Below are 20,708 nucleotides of genomic sequence, written 5' to 3' on the forward strand. Positions count from 1 at the left end.
TTTTTCTTTTCACATTTTTATTTTCTAAATGAAAAAAATCCAATCAATTCAACAGACACATTCACAAGAATTTTATTCATAAAACACATTTATTTGTGCTACAAATTTCATAAATTGTAGGTTGATAAGTATAAAGGACTTCATACTAGTAGCTTGACATTATTTAAGTGCTATAAATATACATAGTAGGAAATATTTTTGTGTATTTTTTTATTTACCTCCGGCCATCACACAATAGCACTGGTCTTTAGGAACGAGCCCCAGGGTGCTTGGGCACATGGCTGTAAAGAGTGCACCAGGTCTACAGGTTTGGCCACCATTATGTAATGAAACCCTAGGCAGACTGCAAGTTGACGAATGAACCACTGGGTGGCCCCATAAAGGCGCATAGAATAAACATTTTGTGACAGAATATCAGGATAGGTCATTAGTATCTGATCGGTCGGGGTTGGACACTTGGACACCACACGGATTCGGCTGCTGGAAGCCATATACAACACCTAGAGCCGGAAGCAGATCTGCTTCTACTCAAGTGAATGGGAGCAGAACTGCAGTTCCCTGGTGCCGCGGCTATAGTGTATGGCTCTGTACACTGTAATAGTGACTACAACATGGTGCTGTGCCACATTACAGACTTAGCTCTAGAAATCCTCCCTGTGTTATAGATAAAGTAGCTATATCTAAAGTGACCATTAGGGTTGAGCCGATCTTGAGAGTTCAGGATCGATTTTAAATTCCGATTTCCGATCATTTTCCAGCTGATCCCGATCGCCATCGTGAAATTTGCTCGATCGGGATCCAATCTTTCCCGATCTCGATCGTTCAACCCTAATTGTATATTATCTATACAGTAGGGTTGAGCCGATCTTGAGATTTCAAGATCATTTTAAAAATCCGATTTTCGATCATTTTCCAGCCGATCGCGATCGTGAAATTTGCTCGATCGCCGATCGGGATCCGGTCTTTCCCGATCCCGATCGCTCAACCCTAGTGACCGTTGACCCAGTTATCACATGTGGATAAAATACTGTATTATGGCCATTAACATATGAACACCATAACAACATAGAGAAATCATATCAGGTTGAATTAAGATGGGCTTAAGCATCTATCAAATAATATTGTGCTATTAATCTAGTATACAATGTCATACATGTAGAAAATATCCCTAAAAAATTTTTTTAGAAAATATATTAGAAAATATATAATATACTTTTATTCTGTTTGTATTACAGGTTTACAAAGAAAAAAAAATTGGAACAAAAAAAAAAATTAAGAATTTCCTATAATTTCCCCCGGCATCGTTCTCTAAGGGAATGTAGTCCATAAAATGAGCAAAAATGGCAGCAGTTGTTTCAAGCTTACACATCTGGCTCAGACATAACTACCCTGTCAATGGTGTCAAATAATGAAAAAATATAGGGAATTTTACTAAACTGAATATTTCTATAAAAAGAATACTGATGTAGAGTTATCGGCGCAGGATATAAACAATAGAAGGTTGTCCATCTCCGAATACCATCCATGTAGATCCTAATTCTGAGTCATTTTTATAGGGATTTTCTAAAACGTATTAATTGATGATCATTCATCACTGGGGGTCCGACACACGGGATACCTTTGGATCAGCTAGCTTCATTTTCACAAGTGATTTGATATTACTTCCATTGGGCACCTGGTATGATAACAGTTTAGTCCCATTTACATTAATGTGCTGAGTTGTAATACCAAGCACAACCACAATACATTGTAGCAAATGAATAATACATTGTACATTGTATGGCACTGTGCTTGGTAAGTACTGAAGAGGACACAGCAGTCACCCAAATATTGTGTCCTCTTTAGACTGGGTTCACATGGGGATTTTTGGAAAGAAAATGCCTCCTATTGACTTCAATTGGAGCCATTCACTTCTATTTTCTGCTTGTGGTTTTTCTGCAGAATCTGTGTAGCAACACCTCCCTCCCAACTAGGCCCATTCATTTGGGCCTAATCCGGAGCAGAATGCCGCGACTGGATACCGGTGCAATGCTCCGGCATCTAGTCACGTCTAGCCGATTTTGGACTGGATTCTGAGGCAGCCAAAAATCTGGTCCAAAAATCCCCATGGGAACCCAGCCTTATGCAGCTGATCAGCGGGGGTCCTATGTCATCATAGGAGTTGGAGCTTTATTTCTCTGATACAGACCTCCAAATCATCTGTTTAGACAAAAAACTAAATGGTAAAATTCCTCCTGCCTGCAGCCACCACTAGGGGGAGCTTATGAGCTCAGTGCATTCTGGTCACACACAATAAGCCAACATACACATGACAGTGTGTAAACATGAGCCAATGAGAAAAGAGTACAAACGGTTCTATATCTCATACTATAGTTCAATGAATGAGGCTAGACCACATAGCGGACAGGGATAGGACTTTCCCTGAGTTTTGCGTCCAAGCTCATGATTCCCCCCATGGACTTGTGAAAAAACACAGGCGCCATTGAAAAAAATGGATCAGAAAAAAAAAATACAGTTGAGTGCATGTAACCTAACACAACAGGCAATAAGCTCCTAAGCTCCCCCTAGTGGGGAGGAAAATTGGGGACCTGTGTCAGTAAAACTGAGTTCTGATAGATATATTATGAAATGAATGAGGACATATTAATGAAAATCAAAATGACAATTTGTTATCAGAAAGAAATCCCCTATATGACTTTATACACAGCGGATAAAGTTCCACTTACGCCTGATGATTAAACCATGACGCATGGGTAATACATGTAATCTAGAGGCTGATAGTATCTATTATATAACATAATGTACCTATTATAGTTACTGCTGCTCGGAAGACAAGGTCTAGCTGCGGACAAGCTTACTAGACCAAAAGATTGTGTTTTATCGATTGTGTATAAAGTCTATGGTTTCCATTCTTTTTCTTATTTTGCTAGTAGTGACTTTATGCATCTACTCTGATTTTGCCATGTTCTCCTTGATAATGGTTTTCTGTTTCTTCTTCTTCAAGGGGAACCTGAAAAAAATTATATGATTACAATTAGACACTCATAAGAGGATGGCTCCTAGGAACCTATCTATAAAACATAGTATATAACACTGTCAGGGCTCCTAGGAACCTATCTATAAAACATAGTGTATGACACTGTCAGGGCTCCTAGGAACCTATCTATAAAACATAGTGTATAACACTGTCAGGGCTCCTAGGAACCTATCTATAATACATAGTGTAGAATATTGTCAGGGCTCATAGGTACCTATCTATAATACATAGTGTATGACACTGTCAGGGCTCCTAGGAACCTATCTATAAAACATAGTGTAGAATACTGTCAGGGCTCCTAGGAACCTATCTATAAAACATAGTGTATAACACTGTCAGGGCTCCTAGGAACCTATCTATAAAACATAGTGTAGAATATTGTCAGGGCTCCTAGGTACCTATATATAAAACATAGTGTAGAACACTGTCAGAATTGGTCTGTTCCTAATCAGTTCACTCATAATAGCTATCGCAATATGATATGCTAGCTTTTCTATTTGTGTCTTCATTGAGCATCTAGTGGGCAATGTGTGAACTTCAGCCTTTCAAGGCTTTCGTGATATTATGTTGTATTGGTTTGGGTTGGAGCATGGTTGGAATGATTGAGTTAACCTTTAATATTCCCTGATGACTACTCATCATAGGGTTACTAAACACGTCGGCAGGAGGTGTATTTAGTGCTATTTAGGGCAAGTAATGGTACTGCCCTTGTCAGGGCGGGCGTCTATTTTCTCAGGGTGGCATGGCAAATGTAGGATTAGTCCTCCGCTACCCATTGATATTGGACTCTGACTCCTTTGATGATTTGGTGTGATCCACTCTCACTTTGGTTATACTTAATCCATCTTTTGAACTGTTCAGATTGTTCTATTTTTTATGTGATTTGAGTGTTCTATAGGAGGATAACATAGGCGATGATAGCAGGGAGGTGAGGTGGAAAGAAAGGGAAGATGGTACAGAGGAGAGAGTAAGAATGGTGCAGACAGCATGAGCTGGGATTAGATAAGGTAAAGGTCAGAGAACGTACAGTAATATACATAAGTCAACACAAAAGTACATGCTGTACTGAGCTGAGCGAGTCTGTTATCCTGCACAGGTTCCAAAAGTTTATTGTTTGCAATGTGAAGTGATCTGACAATTCAACATCATACTGCAAAGATTAGAGGTTGTCAGACTTACTGGGACTCGTAGATTTATAGTAGTTGCAGAAATCCAGGTTCAGGACCATTAGTTTATCTTATAGTAAAGGAAAAACCAAAGCAATCCTTAATGTGGATCACTACACTGTGTTCTCTAATATGGGTGCCATACTTACTTCCCAGTATATGGTATCGTCATAGCAGTTCTGGTCAGGTGGTTGTCCCCAGAATGGCAATTTTAAAATGAAACCTAAAAAATGTTACAAAAAGCAAATAAATCTTGGTCATAACATAGAATGTTTTACCTACTCCTATGCCGGGGCTTTACAACCTGAACATGGGAGTCCAGGTGATCTGGAAGTGGGCATTTTATTTCTGTGCAAAACAATTATGGTATCGCATTTAGGAACTGTTCCATTGGAGATCCTTTAATAAATCTGTTTGTGCAATCGGATTGCAGGGGTGAACCTGCATGTTTCTCCGCCCGAGGCGGACTAAAGAAAGCCGCCCCCCCCCCCCAGGAGGAGGGGGCAGTGCGAAGGGGCGGGGAGGAACGAAGGGGGGCGGAGAGAAGGGGGCATGGCGGAGCGACGCTAGCAGGCACAGAGCAGGCCCCGAGAGGACCTGCTCTCTGCCTGAGCGTGAGGGGAGGCTGCTGGAGCAGCGCTGCTCCATTGGCCTCCCCAATCCACCGATCGGTGACGCAAAGCCAGTCCAGGACAGCTTGTCCTGGACTGGCTTAGGAGGAAAAATGCCACCCTCCCCGGGGCCCTGGCATAGCGCCGCCTGAAGCGGTCGCTTCTGGTCGCCTCATGGGAGGTGCGGCGCTGTCAGATTGTAACCATTGATGTTGGCAATTGGTCACACGCCAGAATTTTTGCACTCCCGTGAGATCTAGCTGGACATATTTATCTGATTTTTGTTGGCCATTGATCGGTCATGCAGATACCACAAACAAACCAAAGACCAAAGTCACCCAAGTGACAGCCTGTCAAAAACTATCTGACTATGGGTGAGCCGATCTTGAGATTTCAGGATCGTGTTTAAAATCCGATTTTCTCGAAATTTGCTCGATCGCCGATCAGCATCCGATCTTTCCCGATCCCAATTGCTCAACCGTATATCTGAGCACACTCACCCTTGTCATGAATCAGTGTCTTAGACTCACACCTTAATTTATATTTTACAAAATGTATTAAAAAATATGCATGAATTTTCGGGCATGCACTAAATGGTATGGGTTTGCTATAGATTTTGATTGATGCTTTTGCAACGCAAGCTGTGAGATCCCCAGAAAAATAAGTGTAGATTTGCATTCAGATTTGTAGCAAACTTCACAGTAAAAATTCCTTGTCATTAGAACAAGTCTTAGGTCCCAAAAGCAACAGATTCAATAATGAATGTAACTATAAATGAGAGTGAACTGTAATATAGAGTATGTCTGGTCAACATTTTATGCCCCCACGTTTACACACCTGTTATGACACCTCCAACAATAGCGACTGCAAAGGTTGCGGCTAAAGCAGCTCCTTGAATAGCGGGTGAATACCTAAAAAAACAGGATAGATGTGGTTATTATTATGTTTCATGTGTCAATGTGACTTTTATATTGTATATATAAAATAGAGGCCTGTGATTGGGCCACTCATATGTCACAGAAGTGCCCATGTCACTTCTGAGGTCCAATCACAAGCCTCGGCAGTGTCACCCTGGGCGCTTGACATTGCTGAGGAGTAGGGTTCAGCCAATCTTGAGATTTCAGGATTCATTTTAAAATCCGATTTCTGATTATTTTCCAGCCGATCCCGATCGTGAGATTTGCTTGATCGATGATCAGGATCCGATCTTTCCCGATCCCGATCGCCCAACCCTAATTGTATATTATATATACAGTAGGGTTGAGCTGATCTTGAGATTTAAAAATCCGATTTCCGACCATTTTCCAGCCGATCGCAATTTTAAAATTTTCTCAATCGGGATCCAATCTATTCCGATCCCGATCGCTCAACCCTACTGAGGAGACCAAGACATGCTAAAACATCTTAGGTATCCTCGGTGAATGGTGGCCACCACAGTTTATGTATCATTAAACTTGATTGCACGGGAACTATCCAGTAATATCATCAGTTTATTGGGGTGAAGACTGCCGAAAAATTCCCTCCAAGTACATTAGGAGGAATAAATGATATAGTATTGAGCAACAGATGAAATAGAAACAATGTCACTTACTCGGCTTTCACTCCAAGGGCTGTGGCCACAATACCGGCAAGTCCACCCAGAAGTCCCGGTAGACCATGCAGATTGTGCACACCACATGTGTCCTGAACCCGGAGCTTGGATGCAACAATTGGCTGAAAAGGATAATATGTAGGAAACGTGTCAGAACAGTCTAAAGAATCCAAAACATTTGAAAATGGTTATATAGTAACATATATGTTAGAGTTGTGTCCATTTGTTTGGGAAGTGCCAACTTGGGCGTATACTCACAGTTAAGAACTTGAATCCCAGGGTAGAGATTATTCCAGCAACAAAACCAATGATCATTGCTCCGAAGGGTCCAATGTTCATGTCAGCGCAGGTGCCCACTGCTACACCTCCGGCCAGAGTGGCATTCTGGATGTGGACCTGTATGGGACAAGTCAATAACATGTTTTTTTGGGCAATAGAATATTTTTTTTTCCAATAATTTTCAAGCTACTGATGTCATTGTATAAGATTGTACAGATGTAGCTGAACTGAGCTTGATGAAGGGTTTTCCTTCAAACCACATCTATAGCAGCTCTATGGGATATACCATAAATGTCCCATAGAAAGGAATCTCCATTATAGTCTACTGAAACGGCTGAGACAGTGTTTGACACCCCTTTACAAAGGACCTGTCTCTAGGTCTGAAAAGCCATTTGACATCTCTCATCTGAAATCCATTCAGCTTTTCCAAAGATATAAGCCCTTAATGCTGATGTACTGCTGAAGGTTTACGAGCAAAGTGGGTGGTAACACTGCATCACATACAGCACAACCAGAGAATAAGAGAAATTATGGCATTATTAACCACTTGACTAGTATACCACATGCAGTACTGGTGGCAATGCTAACTTCAGCAAGCAAATGCCACTTGGGAGCACTATATTGTGTGGGAGCCACTAGGGACCATTATATCACGTGGGAGCCACTCAGGAGCATTATACTGTGTGAGGGTCCACTGAGGAGCATTATACTGTGTAGAGTCCACTGAGGAGCATTATACTGTGTAGAGTCCACTGAGAAGCATTATACTGTGTAGAGTCCACTGAGGAGCATTATACTGTGTACAGTCCACTGAGGAGCATTATACTGTGTAGAGTCCACTGAAGAGCATTATACTGTGTAGAGTCCACTGAGGAGCATTATACTGTGTAGAGTCCACTGAGGAGCATTATACTGTGTAGAGTCCACTGAGGAGCATTATACTGTGTAGAGTCCACTGAGGAGCATTATACTGTGTAGAGTCCACTGAAGAGCATTATACTGTGTAGAGTCCACTGAGGAGCATTATACTGTGTAGAGTCCACTGAGGAGCATTATACTGTGTAGAGTCCACTGAGGAGAATTATACTGTGTGGGGTCCACTAGGGACCAGTATATTATATAGGAGTCACTGAGGAGCATTATACTGTGTAGAGTCCACTGAGGAGCATTATACTGTGTAGAGTCCACTGAGGAGCATTATACTGTGTGGGGTCCACTAGGGACCAGTATATTACATGGGAGCCACTCAGGAGCATTATACTGTATGAGGGTCCACTGAAGAGCATTATACTGTGTGGGGTCCACTGAGGAGCATTATACTGTGTGGGGTCCACTAAGTATCAGTATATTACATGGTAGCCACTCAGCAGTATTATACGGTGTGAGAGTCCACTCGAGCATTATACTGCGTGGTGTCCACTAAAGAGCATTATACTGTGTAAGGGTTCACTGATGAGCATTATACTATGTGAAGGTTCACTGAAGAGCATTATACTGTGTAGAGTCCACTGAGGAGCATTATACTATGTGAAGGTTCACTGAAGAGCATTATACTGTGTAGAGTCCACTGAGGAGCATTATACTGTGTGGGGTCCACTATGGACCAGTATATTACATGGGAGCCATTGAGTAGCATTATACTATGTGAAAGTGCACTGAAGAGCACTGTGTGGGGTTTACTCCTGTCCACCTTACCAATTTCTAAGTCCTAAAAAAACATTTTAAAAATAATTTGACATTGATCACAGGTAGTTAAAGCGGTTATCCAACAAAGTGAAAATGGTAAGACCTTTCCCCTGCTTCACTCAGGCTGAATGTGGGTAGTCAAGTGCTGTACTTGGGCTATTGAAGTAAATGGGAGCATTGCCCGCCACCAGTCACATCCACATTCACCCGGGCTGTGGTCAGGCTGAATCAGGAGAAAGGTCTTCCCTTTTTTCCCATTGTGGGTTAACTTCTTCATGCAGATAATAATTATTTTTACCTGTGGAAAGTGTAGGGATCTATAGGGATGGAGATATTATTTGTTCCTTTTCTTACCATATCAAACTTCCCTTTATGCTCTACCAGGCTGGAGAAGGCATAAGCTGTTAGCACGCAGGCCGCCAATGAGAAGTATGTGTTAATAATGGCCATCTCCTGATCTGCTCCATGTTCAGCAATGGCGGAGTTGAAGCTTGGCCAAAACATCCACAAGAAGAGGGTTCCTGAAAATATAGAAATAGATTGTAACCATGTTCTTTACTTTGTCAGGGTCTGGGGTTGCTAGGTGGGGTGGCATAGACACAAAAGTCCAAATTCTTTAGTCCAAAACAAAGTTAGAGTTTTATTTTCACTGAAAAAGGTAGTGCAGCAACAAAAGGAAACAATACAAAAATAAATCCCTGCCCGGCTAGGCACTAACTAAACATAGAATAGGTTACCTCACCTAGAAGAACAGAAATTCAAAATCCAGTAGAATCATTCAGGACACAGCTCCAAAAATATGACCTCTCTCTGTTGGCTCTCCAGCCAAGCTCTGCCCACAGTCTGCTGCTGGAGCTGACTTCTTAAGCCTCCCTTGATGAGCAGACTCTCTGCAGCTGAATCGCTGCCAGAACATCCCCAAAGTGTGGACTAGAAGGGGGTGGAATGATAGGTCCCACTACCAACCTACCTGCCATTCCTAAAAATACAGCCCAGTTACCGAAACTCTGAAATAACCCTCAGCAGACAATAGTTATCTGCAGAGAAACGTTCTTTCTGGAGTTTTCTCATCTCACCCACCTTAGTAGTCTGGGTGAGATTTACACCCCCTCCATTACCTGGCCGGCCATTGGTTTACAACTTCTATATTGTCACCATACAGTAAATTATTTCACAGCTCTTTACAGTTCATAGGGTTCATGTACAACCAAAAACTAGACTTTACAGAACAACTAAACTAAACACCAAACCAAACACCAAAAGGCTATTGTCACAAGAGCTTACAATATATCACCAGCCGGTGTGTGTGCACTGGTGCATAAGTGTAGGGGGTTATGGATAAAGGGATTTGGGTTGAGAAAACAGTATAGTAGAAAAAGTAGGACATAAACACGATAGAGAACAGAATAGGGAATGTGATAGGACTGCCTAAAATGTGTTGAAGTTATTGATATTGCAAATTAACCTGATTTCCCAGGTAGTGCATTCCAGAGAACTGGTGCAGCTCGAGAAAAGTATTGGAAAGCAAGAGGTTTGGATTCTGGAGGATGTGACTAAGGCCTTGTTCTCATTTGTGTTCGGGTTTCCATTTGAGGAAGTCCGCTTGGGGATCCCCTGAATGGAAACCTATCCACATAAAAAAGCGGATACCTTAGGAAATCGGCAGACCCCATAGATTATTTTAGGGTCCATGTGGTTTCCACTTGGTTTCCTCATGAAAAATGTGGAGAGAAAAGTGCTGCTTCGAGGACTTTTCTCTCCGCATATTTCATGAGGATAAGGGAATGGCCCGAATGCAGATGTGAACCGGGACTAAGATCATAACCAGATTTTAAAGAAAAAGCAATAGAGTGAGATATGGGAAGATGAAGAAGTATATGACCCTACATCATTTGTAATCACACCTCTCAAGTATATTGCTTACGCTAGGATTGGTATCTCCATTGTCCGGGTCCTTCAGGGAACCCAATTGACGGAGAGACGGACTGCCACAACAGTGGTTAGACATGGACACCGTTGGACCCCATTCTAGAATACCCCATCAATATGCCTAGCAGAAATGCTTCGATTTCCAAAACCATTGCATTTTTGGAAGATCACAGCATGTCAATCATACCTATGGATACATCAGCAGTTTCCCTATTGGTATAACTGAAGCAGAAAGCCCGAAGAGAGTGGACTTTGTAAAAAGCACCGAAGGGAAAATCGCATTGCATTTCTACCGCATTTTTCCCACTTTTTTGCTGTGGCTCGCTCCCTGGGGCCTTAGCCTTAAACTTCTTTTGCAATCCCATAGCGGCATATGAGCAATGTGATGATTTTGTTGCAGAAAATGACTTTTACAGTTAAAGTATTTATTCCCATTTTCTACTTCGCATGCTAAATAGTAGAGCTTGACAAATAAAGTACATTTGCAAATACATGTCATACAGAAACTTGCCTGGCTTTGCTGATAAGGTCCCTTATCTCTCCACATTGTGGTTAGAACAGTTGCCTTGGGAGCCCAGGATCTGGGGGAGGGGGCTGCATGCATTGCAGGCTCACTTTAAAGTAAAGAGACAGGTCCAAGGGTGGGACATTGGCGATGGAGCTGTCTGCACATTATCTGTGAACCCTACAAAGCACACGCAGGACTGAAATTATAACTGCGGAGCCCTTAAATAGTGCCAGTGTGCTTATGCTGTGAAGGAGGGGGGTAGCAGAAAGGACTATGCTCTGGGGAATAGTGGGGTACAGAACAGGGGATAGGCACAAGTATCCTCACCATTGCTAGATGTAACCATTAGAGATGATCGAACAGTGAAATATTCGAAGTTCAATTCGAGTAGCCGCTCAATACTTAACTGTTCGATCGAACATCGAACCCCATTATAGTCTATGGGGAATAAATATTTGTTTAGGGGGAAACCACTATTCGAATCAGGAGGGTCACCAAGTCCACTATCACACCCCTGGAAATGATGCCAACACCCTGGAATGCAACTGGGACAGCAGGGGAAGCATGTCTGGGGGCGTCTAACACACCCAAGTCACTGTATTACGTTGGGATCCCTGTCAGGTTGCGATATGTGTGAGCTGACTTTTTCCCATAGGAATGCATTGACCAGCATTGATTGGCCTAATTCCATACAGAGTACAGCATTCGGCCAATCAACGCTGGTTCTGCCGGAGGCGGAGTCTAAGATCGGTCCACAGCAATCTCCATTCTGGTCCGATCTTAGACTCCACCTCCTCACAGACGAGCCTCCGGCAGAACCAGCGTTGATTAGCCGAATGCTGTACTCTGTATGGTATTCGGCCAATCAACGCTGGTCAATGCATTCCTACGGGAAAAAGTCAGCTCGCGTATATTGCAAACTGACAGGGATCCCAACCAGATAGAGCCCCAAAGAGCTGGGTGAGTAAAATTCCTACCTAAATAAAGGTAATCCCTAGCTAACCCTGCCTGTACATCTGTCCGTCTCACAGTCACATAGTTCACAGTCTCATATGAACCGGATATTAAATCCACTATTCGTATAAATTGGAGGTCACCTGATTTAGCCAGCCAATTACTTTTTCCGATTTTTTTTCGATGCCTCCAGGGAAGGTTGGAGGGGAATCAAATTTTTAGTGAGTTTGCCACCTGGTGTTCGACTCGAATTGAACATCTCGAACAGCCTGATATCCGATTGAACATGTACTCAATTGAACGCTATTCGCTCATCTCTAGTAACCATCCCTTAGAGAGTATGGGACACTGATGGATCAGGGAGCTTTTCAGTATCCCGGTATGGCTATGAGAGCTTCCATAGTAGCATAAGGAGCATACATCCATGGCCTGAATGGATCAGTCAACAGAAACTGACCACCAAGTCAAAGGAGAGAAAGAGGAAGTAAGATCAGGCACAATGCTGGAAAGTGACCAGAGACAGAAGATGGGACAACCCCATTAACATTGATAATTATTGGTAGTGGGCGACCATAACATACACAACACAGGAAATTAAGCCGTATAAATTATTTTAGCAGAAAGAGATGAGTGTTCTGATCTTGTGGAAGATGTGTCCATTGTTCCGTATATGCTTGTGCAATTTAAGGCATAGCTATTAGCTACATGTGAACAGAAGTTTTGAGAAGTCGAAAGGGCTAGACTATGCTGCAACCAAAGAAACCATTGGAGTCATTGTAGCAGCAGGAGATGAGTGACTTGACCTTGTGAGAGTAAGTGACCTTTCATCTTAATGGTATAGTATTATTGACATGTGAAGTTTTGAGAAATGGATAGAAACAGAATATGTTGTAGCCAATGAGACGATGGAAATAATTGTAGCAGCAGAAGATGAGTAATCTCATTTTGTTGGAAGCAGTGACCATTCTACTCATGAGGTTAAGCATATAAAGACATGGCTAGAGTTTTCAGAAATAGACACTGATAGAATATGTTACAGTAATTGAAACCATGGGAATGATTTGTGATCTGATCTCACTAAGGTAGTGATTTTGTTCACGAGGACAGAGATGTAGTTGGAATATTTCACAACATTTAACTTGGGAGATGTCGGTGTCTTTGGCAGACACTTCATCAGACATTAACAGGAGATCTTCACTCAATAATGTATAAACCTGAACTTTCATTAATAATTCATTAAAATTTCTAAATAAATCTGACTTGTACGTGATGAAGAGGCTTGACAAGGTGACAAATGTTGGATTATGGCCTGAGTTGACATTGTTGCAACTTTTAATGACCAAGCTAAAGTAATAAGTGACCCTAAAGAGAATTTTTGGGTGAATTTTTATTCTGGTATCAGCAGATAAAGCTTATTCATTGCCTTATGTGGTCTATGTATTTACAGTACATTGCATAGATTAGATTAGTAAGTAAAAATACAGTGATCCCAGAAAAACGTTCAATTTCAAAAAGTGACGTTTTATTTGGAAAAGCTATAATATAATAAAACCAATATAAATATGGTATCGCCATAATCGTAATGGCCCGCCAAACAGCGATGACAAAAAATTGCAATAGTATTGTGTGTTATTTCACATGGACCCCTCAAAATGTTAATAAAATATATAATGCTTGACAGTGGCCCCACATAATATAATATGTTCCACAGTGGTTCCACACAGTATAATGCTCGACAGTGGCCCCACATAATATAATATGTTCCACAGTGGCCCCACACAGTACAATGCTCCACAGTGGCTCCACATAATATATGTTCCACAGTGGTCCCACACAGTACAATGCTCAACAGTGGCTCCACATAATATAATATGTTCCACAGTGGTCCCACATAGTATAATGCTCAACAGTGGTTCCACATCATATAATATGTTACACAGTGGTCCCACACATATAATGCTCGACAGTGGCCCCACATAGTATAATATGATCCACAGTGGTCCCACATAGTATAATGCTCAACAGCGGTTCCACACAGTATAATGTTCCACAATGCTCCACATAATATCATAGGCTCCCCACAGTGCCCTCTCCAGTATAAAGGTCCACTGTGGCCCTACAGAGTATTGTATACTCCTCAGTATAATAGGCTCCCCCTAGTGCCTCTCCCAGTATGATGCTCCCCGGAGGCCAATTCAATTTAATATGCTCCCTAGAGCTTGCCCACCACCACATTATGTTATGTTATACAATGCCCAATGCAGTGACCCCCTCCCCAGAAAAACAGAAGGGATAAGTAACAGAAAAGACATTAGACAGTAAATTTCAACATGACATTTCACAAAAGTAGCCAAAACCTGTTAAACTATATTACAACATTTATTAATGTCACAAATGCGGCCAGAAAATCTAAAGCACTTCACAAGTTTAGTAAGTAACTTTTTAATTAGTTATAAAATAGTTTTTAGCCCAAATCCTTGACGTTATGTTCACCAATGACATCTATTGGCAACACGAACAAGTTACAACGAAATCTCCTCATGTGATACTGGAGTTGTATCTGTATTTGTATCCGATCTATCCCGATCCTGATCGCTCAACCCCAATCAAGATACAAATTAATCAAACCCAAGTTATTAACCTACTAAGTTGACCCAACGAGGGTGACGTTAATTGTCCCATTCCTTCTCAACTCTGAATATTTGTGGAGAGGATATAGTGTCCCCTTAAATCCCCCACACATCCCAGCACCAGAATGGAACTCTACGCCCATTGGGAACTGAGACAGACTTCCATGATCAGTCATGCCAGAAAAGTAACGTGCGTTATAATGAATATGTTGGGCCGAGACGTTCCTGCCCTAGCCCACCCTGATCTATCCACATTTGTACAGAGTTGTGGCTCGCACACTGCAGAATCATGGCTGGATCAGACTCATGAAATTTGAGGGGGACCAAATAAAAATAAATATAATGAAATTCGGAAATAATTTTTGTTTCCTTACCAATCATTGCAAATAAATCGGAGTGATAAACCGAGCCTTCGTGTTCATGTCCTTTTTTCAGTCCAGGTCGATACAGAACAGCGGATGCAGCCAGTCCAAAATAGGCGCCAAATGCGTGGATGATCATAGATGCACCAATATCGGTAGCCTTTAAGGTAGAAAGCAGGATTTTATTTATTTATATTTTTTACATGATAGACCTTTGGGGCATCTTAAAAGTACTTTTTTTTATTTTTTTTTTACAGATATCTCCTTTAACTGGAGCTGATACATTTAGCCCCAATTACATGAGTAATGCAACCTCCTAACCTGGACTGCGGAGCTGGTCTTGGTCCTCTAGGACTTAGCAGCTCTCAGAATTCCTGGCCCACCAGTGGTCACGTGCCCGCCAGGTCCGAGGGACACACAGCAATGGGGAAAGCAGAGGTGGTAATAAACCATCCCTGCCTTCTCTATAGGAGCTCCGGTTGAACAATTTTGTGATTCAGTTTATTTCTGAAGCTGCTTAGCACTGCAAGGAGGTACAGGTATGTCCTTGCATGGTTAAGAATGTGCGGTCGAGAACTGGTTAATATGGTTCAGGATTTTTTTTTTTCATTTATGTTTTGGAATATAGATAATAACATTTCTAAAAACTTCACTAAAAAGACTATAAAAACAAACTTGGTTAAAAAAAAAAATATTAGAAGAATATGCAAATCTGACTTCCATGATGTAATTAGGAAGCCAGTGACTCAAGAATGCACACCAATAGAGTGCGCTTACTGAGTATGTGCAAGTCTATCTTCCATGATGTAATTAGGAAGCCAGTGCCTCAAGAATGCACACCAATAGAGGGCGCTTACTGAGTATGTGCAAGTCTATCTTCCATGATGTAATTAGGAAGACAGAGTCTCAGTCAAGCAAACCAATAGAGGGCGCTCCCTTTAACATCATGCCGACCTTTTCAGAGGCCTTTGTTTGCAATGATGTTGGGATTTTACCAGGTACAGTCTCTGAGCCAAGGACAGCTGTTTCGATGTGTTGCATCTCATCAGCTTGGCGCAGAGAGGACTGACCTGGCAAAGGTGAAAGGCACTGGCTGTGTGCATACTTGAGGCACTGGCTTCCTAATTACATCATGGAAGTCAGATTTGCATTTTCTTCCCATGTTCCTTTGCACAGTGGAGCGCTCATGGCTTAGTAAGACTCCACACACCTAAATGGTGGTTCTCTCCCTATGGAGTGACAATATCCCCTCAACCCTAAAGAAAAATAGGTAATTTTCTGGGATTACATTCCTTTTAACTCATATCCTCCGAAATTTTTAATTTTACATGCTGAACTTTAGGTTTTCTGTATATTTACTAACATCTAGGAGGATCCAAAAATAAAGGGTGATTTCCAGAACTCCTTGAGGAGCTGGCAAATCTCCAGGGACTGGCGGAAAGCTTCTGCATCAACCGACTGTCACGTAATCCATATGTGACGTAAGCACATTATGTACTAGTCCCATCACATGGTACCCTGGAAAATTTTCAAGGCACAGTTCACTGGCATATTTTCCATAAACAAATGTTGGAAAATATGATGAGTAATAAAGAGTCCCTGATTGTTTTTGACTGGTTTTTAGGATATTTTCTTGGATGGCCAATGTGTATACCTATTGGGTTATGGTAAGTCAGGAGAGATGTTAAGGAAAAAACGTGCAAAATTATTCATTGACACTTACCCCAAGGAAGTTCACAAGATGTTCATTACAGGCAAAGATGGCGATCTCAAGGATGGCCATAATAAGCATCTGCAGGGGACTCGTCTTTCCCAGAACCGCTCCAAAAGAAATTAACACTGTCGCGGTGCTGAAGTCAGCATTGATCATACTGAAGGTGAGAAGAGAAAGGCAAGGATATAAGACCAGGATATACAAGGGTTACAGATATAATCCAATGGATGGGTCACATCACTACTACAAGATTATGGGAACCCAGTCAACCTTCTTTTTTCCAAAAATTATCTGAAAAGTCTATTAATGTTCCATATCAGATTCCTAGGGTTGTGGATTTGATAATTCCTAAGGGTTTCATTTCTGGAATCCCTAATAACATCATTCAAAGAGACTGCAGTTCACCATATATCTCAATGTGGCTTATGTTGTCTCAATTGACCACTTTGACTTTGGGGTACACCTGGTCTTCACACTTGAAGCCCGTTGCAAGGATCTGGTCTTCGTTTCAGAAGACCACCAGGGTACTACTTTAGAAGTAGTCCTTGTGTATGGGACAAGAGACTATGATGTATGTCACCAAGGGAACAGGCAAGAACAAAGAGGCAGCAGGGGTGAGGTCAGGCTTAATGGGGCTCATTTGTGATCGGAGGTCCAGGCAAAATCTAGGAGTTTGTAGAAGACTTATCTGAGATATTGAACTTCATATTGAACTACCAGACCTCCAACTGCAGCAGGTTGTTCGGGGCTCTAGGCCCATACTGGACTTCCATAATCGTCTCACCTTGATTAATATTTCAGAAAGCTCGCACTGGTGGTGGCTGCAAGTAGATGGAACCTCACCATTTCTACAGTTGTACAGGGGATTTGGAATACTCAATCAGCGTAACAAAAATTACCTCTTAATACCAATTTCAATCTTCCCATCATGTAAGTGCCACAATCCTTGCATTAACGCTCCCCACTGAAGACCAAAAGCTGCAATAAGTAAGTTGATGCCGACACTGCTGAATCCATATCTCTTCAAAAAGGTCATCAAGAACCCGAAACCAACGAAGATCATGACGTGCACATCTTGGAAAACTGCAGAGGCAAAAACAGAAGCCTTAGTTATCGGACTGTATAAGACGGTTCAAATTCATGTGGCTTACTAACAACTACTTTATGACCATAAAAAATAGGATTTTTTTTAATTTAATTTTTTTTTTATTTTTTTTTTATTTTTGAATTCATAGCAATTTTCTTTCCTATATTACAGATTGTCCTTCCTTTCCTTTTATTTCTGCCTTGAGATATCTCATAGCGTAGTAGTGAAAAAGGAAATATTCACTGGGCGTTGTTTTTGTTCCAAGTGCTTGTTTGAAAAAAAAATTAATTTGTGCCATAAGAAATTAGCTAAATTCATGAAGGTAGAAGGGAACATACAGTATCTATAGAATATTAAAGAGAGGGTTTGAGCCGATCTTGAGATTTCAGGATCGAGTTTAAAATCTGATTTCCGATCATTTTCCAGCCGATCGCGATCGTGAAATTTGCTCAATCGCCGATCGGAATATGATCATTTCCGATACCGATTGTTCAACCTTAGTCAATGCTTTTCTATGGGAAAAGTCACATTTAGGGTTGAGCCGATCTTGAGATTTCAAAATCTGATTTCCGATCATTTTCCAGCCGATCGCGATCGTGAAATTTGCTCAATCGCCGATCGGAATATGATCGTTTCCGATCCCGATTGTTCAACCCTAGTCAATTCTTCTCTATGGGAAAAGTCACATTTAGGGTTGAGCCGATCTTGAGATTTCAAAATCCAATTTCCGATCATTCTCCAGCCGATCGCGATCGTGAAATTTGCTCAATCGCCGATCGGGATATGATCTTTTCCGATCCCTCAACCCTATCAAAGAGGTTATCTAGGGAATGTGTACAAACTTATTTCCTCTAGAGTTCTTTATGTACCGAGCCTTGATTTTCCAGGCTGGTTCTGATTCACCTGATTGGAACCAGCACCCGATCCCCCTCCTCTATCATGTTCACAGGGAGTCACCTATACCATGGGGACTGGCTTTGCTACTATAATGATCTAATTTGCCAATGCCCATACCTGTGAACACAGGAGAGGGAAGAAGAATTGGATTGACTATGGGACCCAGGTGCAGAATACAGATGGGCAAACCTCTTCAGATTTGAAACATTTTGGGTTTGGATGGTTCGACCCAAAAATTGGTTTTGGGTCAAGAACAGGTCGTGAATTTATTACACACTGGGGTCTGGAGAGGTGGAATTTCAGGGTAGGTATGTATAAAAATAACAAACGGTTCTACTCTCCTTCCCAGACCTCTTCGGGGCATCCCTGTTATCCGGTGTTCCCTTTTAGTCCTCTTCTGGCCTACTGAGTGACAGCACATGCAAGTGTCATGATGCCTGCATGCCTCATGTGACTTCTGAAGCCCAAACACAGGCCTCAGTGGAGACTTCGGGCTGGATGATGCCACTCACGAGGCCAGAAGAGGACCCAGAGTGAAGAACATTGCAATGATGCCTAGAAGAGGTGAGGGAAGATGAGCAGAACTGTTTGCTATTTTCATACCTCCTCTGGGCCTCCACCTCCTATACTCTGGTGTCTGAACCTGGTTCATTCCAAACTCGCTCATTCACCTCTTGGGTAGAGTCAGAAGCAGGACAGAAATCTGAGGAACTATGTTTTTGTACATTCCCTAGATAACCCTTATAACCCTACATAACTGGGAAAGTTTTGACTTTGAGGACCTAAATTGAATTTTTATTTTTGCCTTTTGATATTCAAGCAGTCATTACTTTGTTATACCATACTGGTTCTTATGGTAGTAATAACATATGAGTAATGTGGAACCTTAGCCTTAAACAATATCATGGCAGTTCCACCAACCATAGATGCTACAGAAGCTGCACTTGCACCCCCATCTGCAACACAATAGTTTGGGTACACTGTAAGAGATTTTGCACTGGGGCCCAGGACAACTCGCAACAAAATGAAAAGTCAAGTTAAACTTTGCTATATCTGTAGCCAATTTGTGGGTACAATTAAGCAAATCCTTACAGGGCTGATAAAGATGGTGTCGGTTAATTGACTGCCCAATGCCAATCAACAGTTAATTGTGCCCCCACCAGTAATGGTGCCCCCTATACAGGTAATAGCACACCCACACAGGTAATTGTGCCCCCATACAGGTAATTGTGCCCCCCACCAGTAATGCTGCCCCCCATACAGGTAATAGTTCCCTCATACAGGTAATTGTGCCCCCCACCAGTAATGCTGCCCCCCATACAGGTAATAGTTCCCTCATACAGGTAATTGTGCCCCCCACCAGTAATGCTGCCCCCCATACAGGTAATAGTTCCCTCATACAGGTAATTGTGCCCCCCACCAGTAATGCTGCCCCCCATACAGGTAATAGTTCCCTCATACAGGTAATTGTGCCCCCCACCAGTAATGATGCCCCCCCATACAGGTAATAGTTCCCTCATACAGGTAATTGTGCCCCCCCACCAGTAATGCTGCCCCCCCATACAGGTAATAGTTCCCTCATACAGGTAATTGTGCCCCCACCAGTAATGCTGCCCCCCATACAGGTAATAGTTCCCTCATACAGGTAATTGTGCCCCCACCAGTAATGCTGCCCCCCATACAGGTAATAGTTCCCTCATACAGGTAATTGTGCCCCCCACCAGTAATGCTGCCCCCCATACAGGTAATAGTTCCCTCATACAGGTAATTGTGCCCCCACCAGTAATGCTGCCCCCCATACAGGTAATAGCACACCCACACAGGTAATAGTTCCCCCATACAGGTAATAGTGCCCCCCGATTCCCACATAGTTAGTAGTTCCTTAGCATCCAAGTTGATTCTCCCCATCTTCTACTCCAACTACTAAGAACCAACCTCACCAGAAAGTAGGAGCCAAGAGGAGACTAGAAGATGCACACAATGTTGCATGCAGCATTAGCGCTGTGTAAGATGTCTATTATAGAAGGCTATCTAGACTGGATACAATTGTCTCCACTTCTCAGCTGAGAGCAGGACTAGCTATGTATGGGGTTATGGGCTTTGAATGGAACCAAGAGATCTCACTGATGGCAAGAAGAGATCTTGAAAATAGCGAAGAAATGAAACATAACATTAGTAGAACAGTTCATTACTAGAGATGAGCGAACAGTGTTCTATCGAACACATGTTCGATCGGATATCAGGGTGTTCGCCATGT

The 20,708-nt window shown here is 42.1% G+C and overlaps 1 protein-coding gene across 1 annotated transcript in view; it reads right to left on the minus strand.

The window, feature by feature from the left end:
- The window catches only part of RHAG (Rh associated glycoprotein), a 29,349-nt gene continuing 8,641 nt past the window's right edge, over nucleotides 1–20,708 (minus strand). Inside the window, exons 2-10 of the mRNA XM_075269294.1 lie at nucleotides 17,367–17,550; nucleotides 16,477–16,624; nucleotides 14,766–14,913; nucleotides 8,725–8,891; nucleotides 6,664–6,801; nucleotides 6,406–6,527; nucleotides 5,652–5,725; nucleotides 4,353–4,426; nucleotides 1–3,010 (exon numbers count right to left, since the gene is read on the minus strand). Of these exons, the coding sequence (XP_075125395.1) occupies nucleotides 2,939–3,010; nucleotides 4,353–4,426; nucleotides 5,652–5,725; nucleotides 6,406–6,527; nucleotides 6,664–6,801; nucleotides 8,725–8,891; nucleotides 14,766–14,913; nucleotides 16,477–16,624; nucleotides 17,367–17,550 (1,127 nt within the window). The 3' untranslated portion in view covers nucleotides 1–2,938. The remainder of the gene's footprint in view (nucleotides 3,011–4,352; nucleotides 4,427–5,651; nucleotides 5,726–6,405; nucleotides 6,528–6,663; nucleotides 6,802–8,724; nucleotides 8,892–14,765; nucleotides 14,914–16,476; nucleotides 16,625–17,366; nucleotides 17,551–20,708) is intronic.

Source organism: Leptodactylus fuscus, chromosome 3 (assembly GCF_031893055.1).
Source record: "Leptodactylus fuscus isolate aLepFus1 chromosome 3, aLepFus1.hap2, whole genome shotgun sequence".
Taxonomy (NCBI): Eukaryota; Metazoa; Chordata; class Amphibia; order Anura; family Leptodactylidae; genus Leptodactylus; species Leptodactylus fuscus.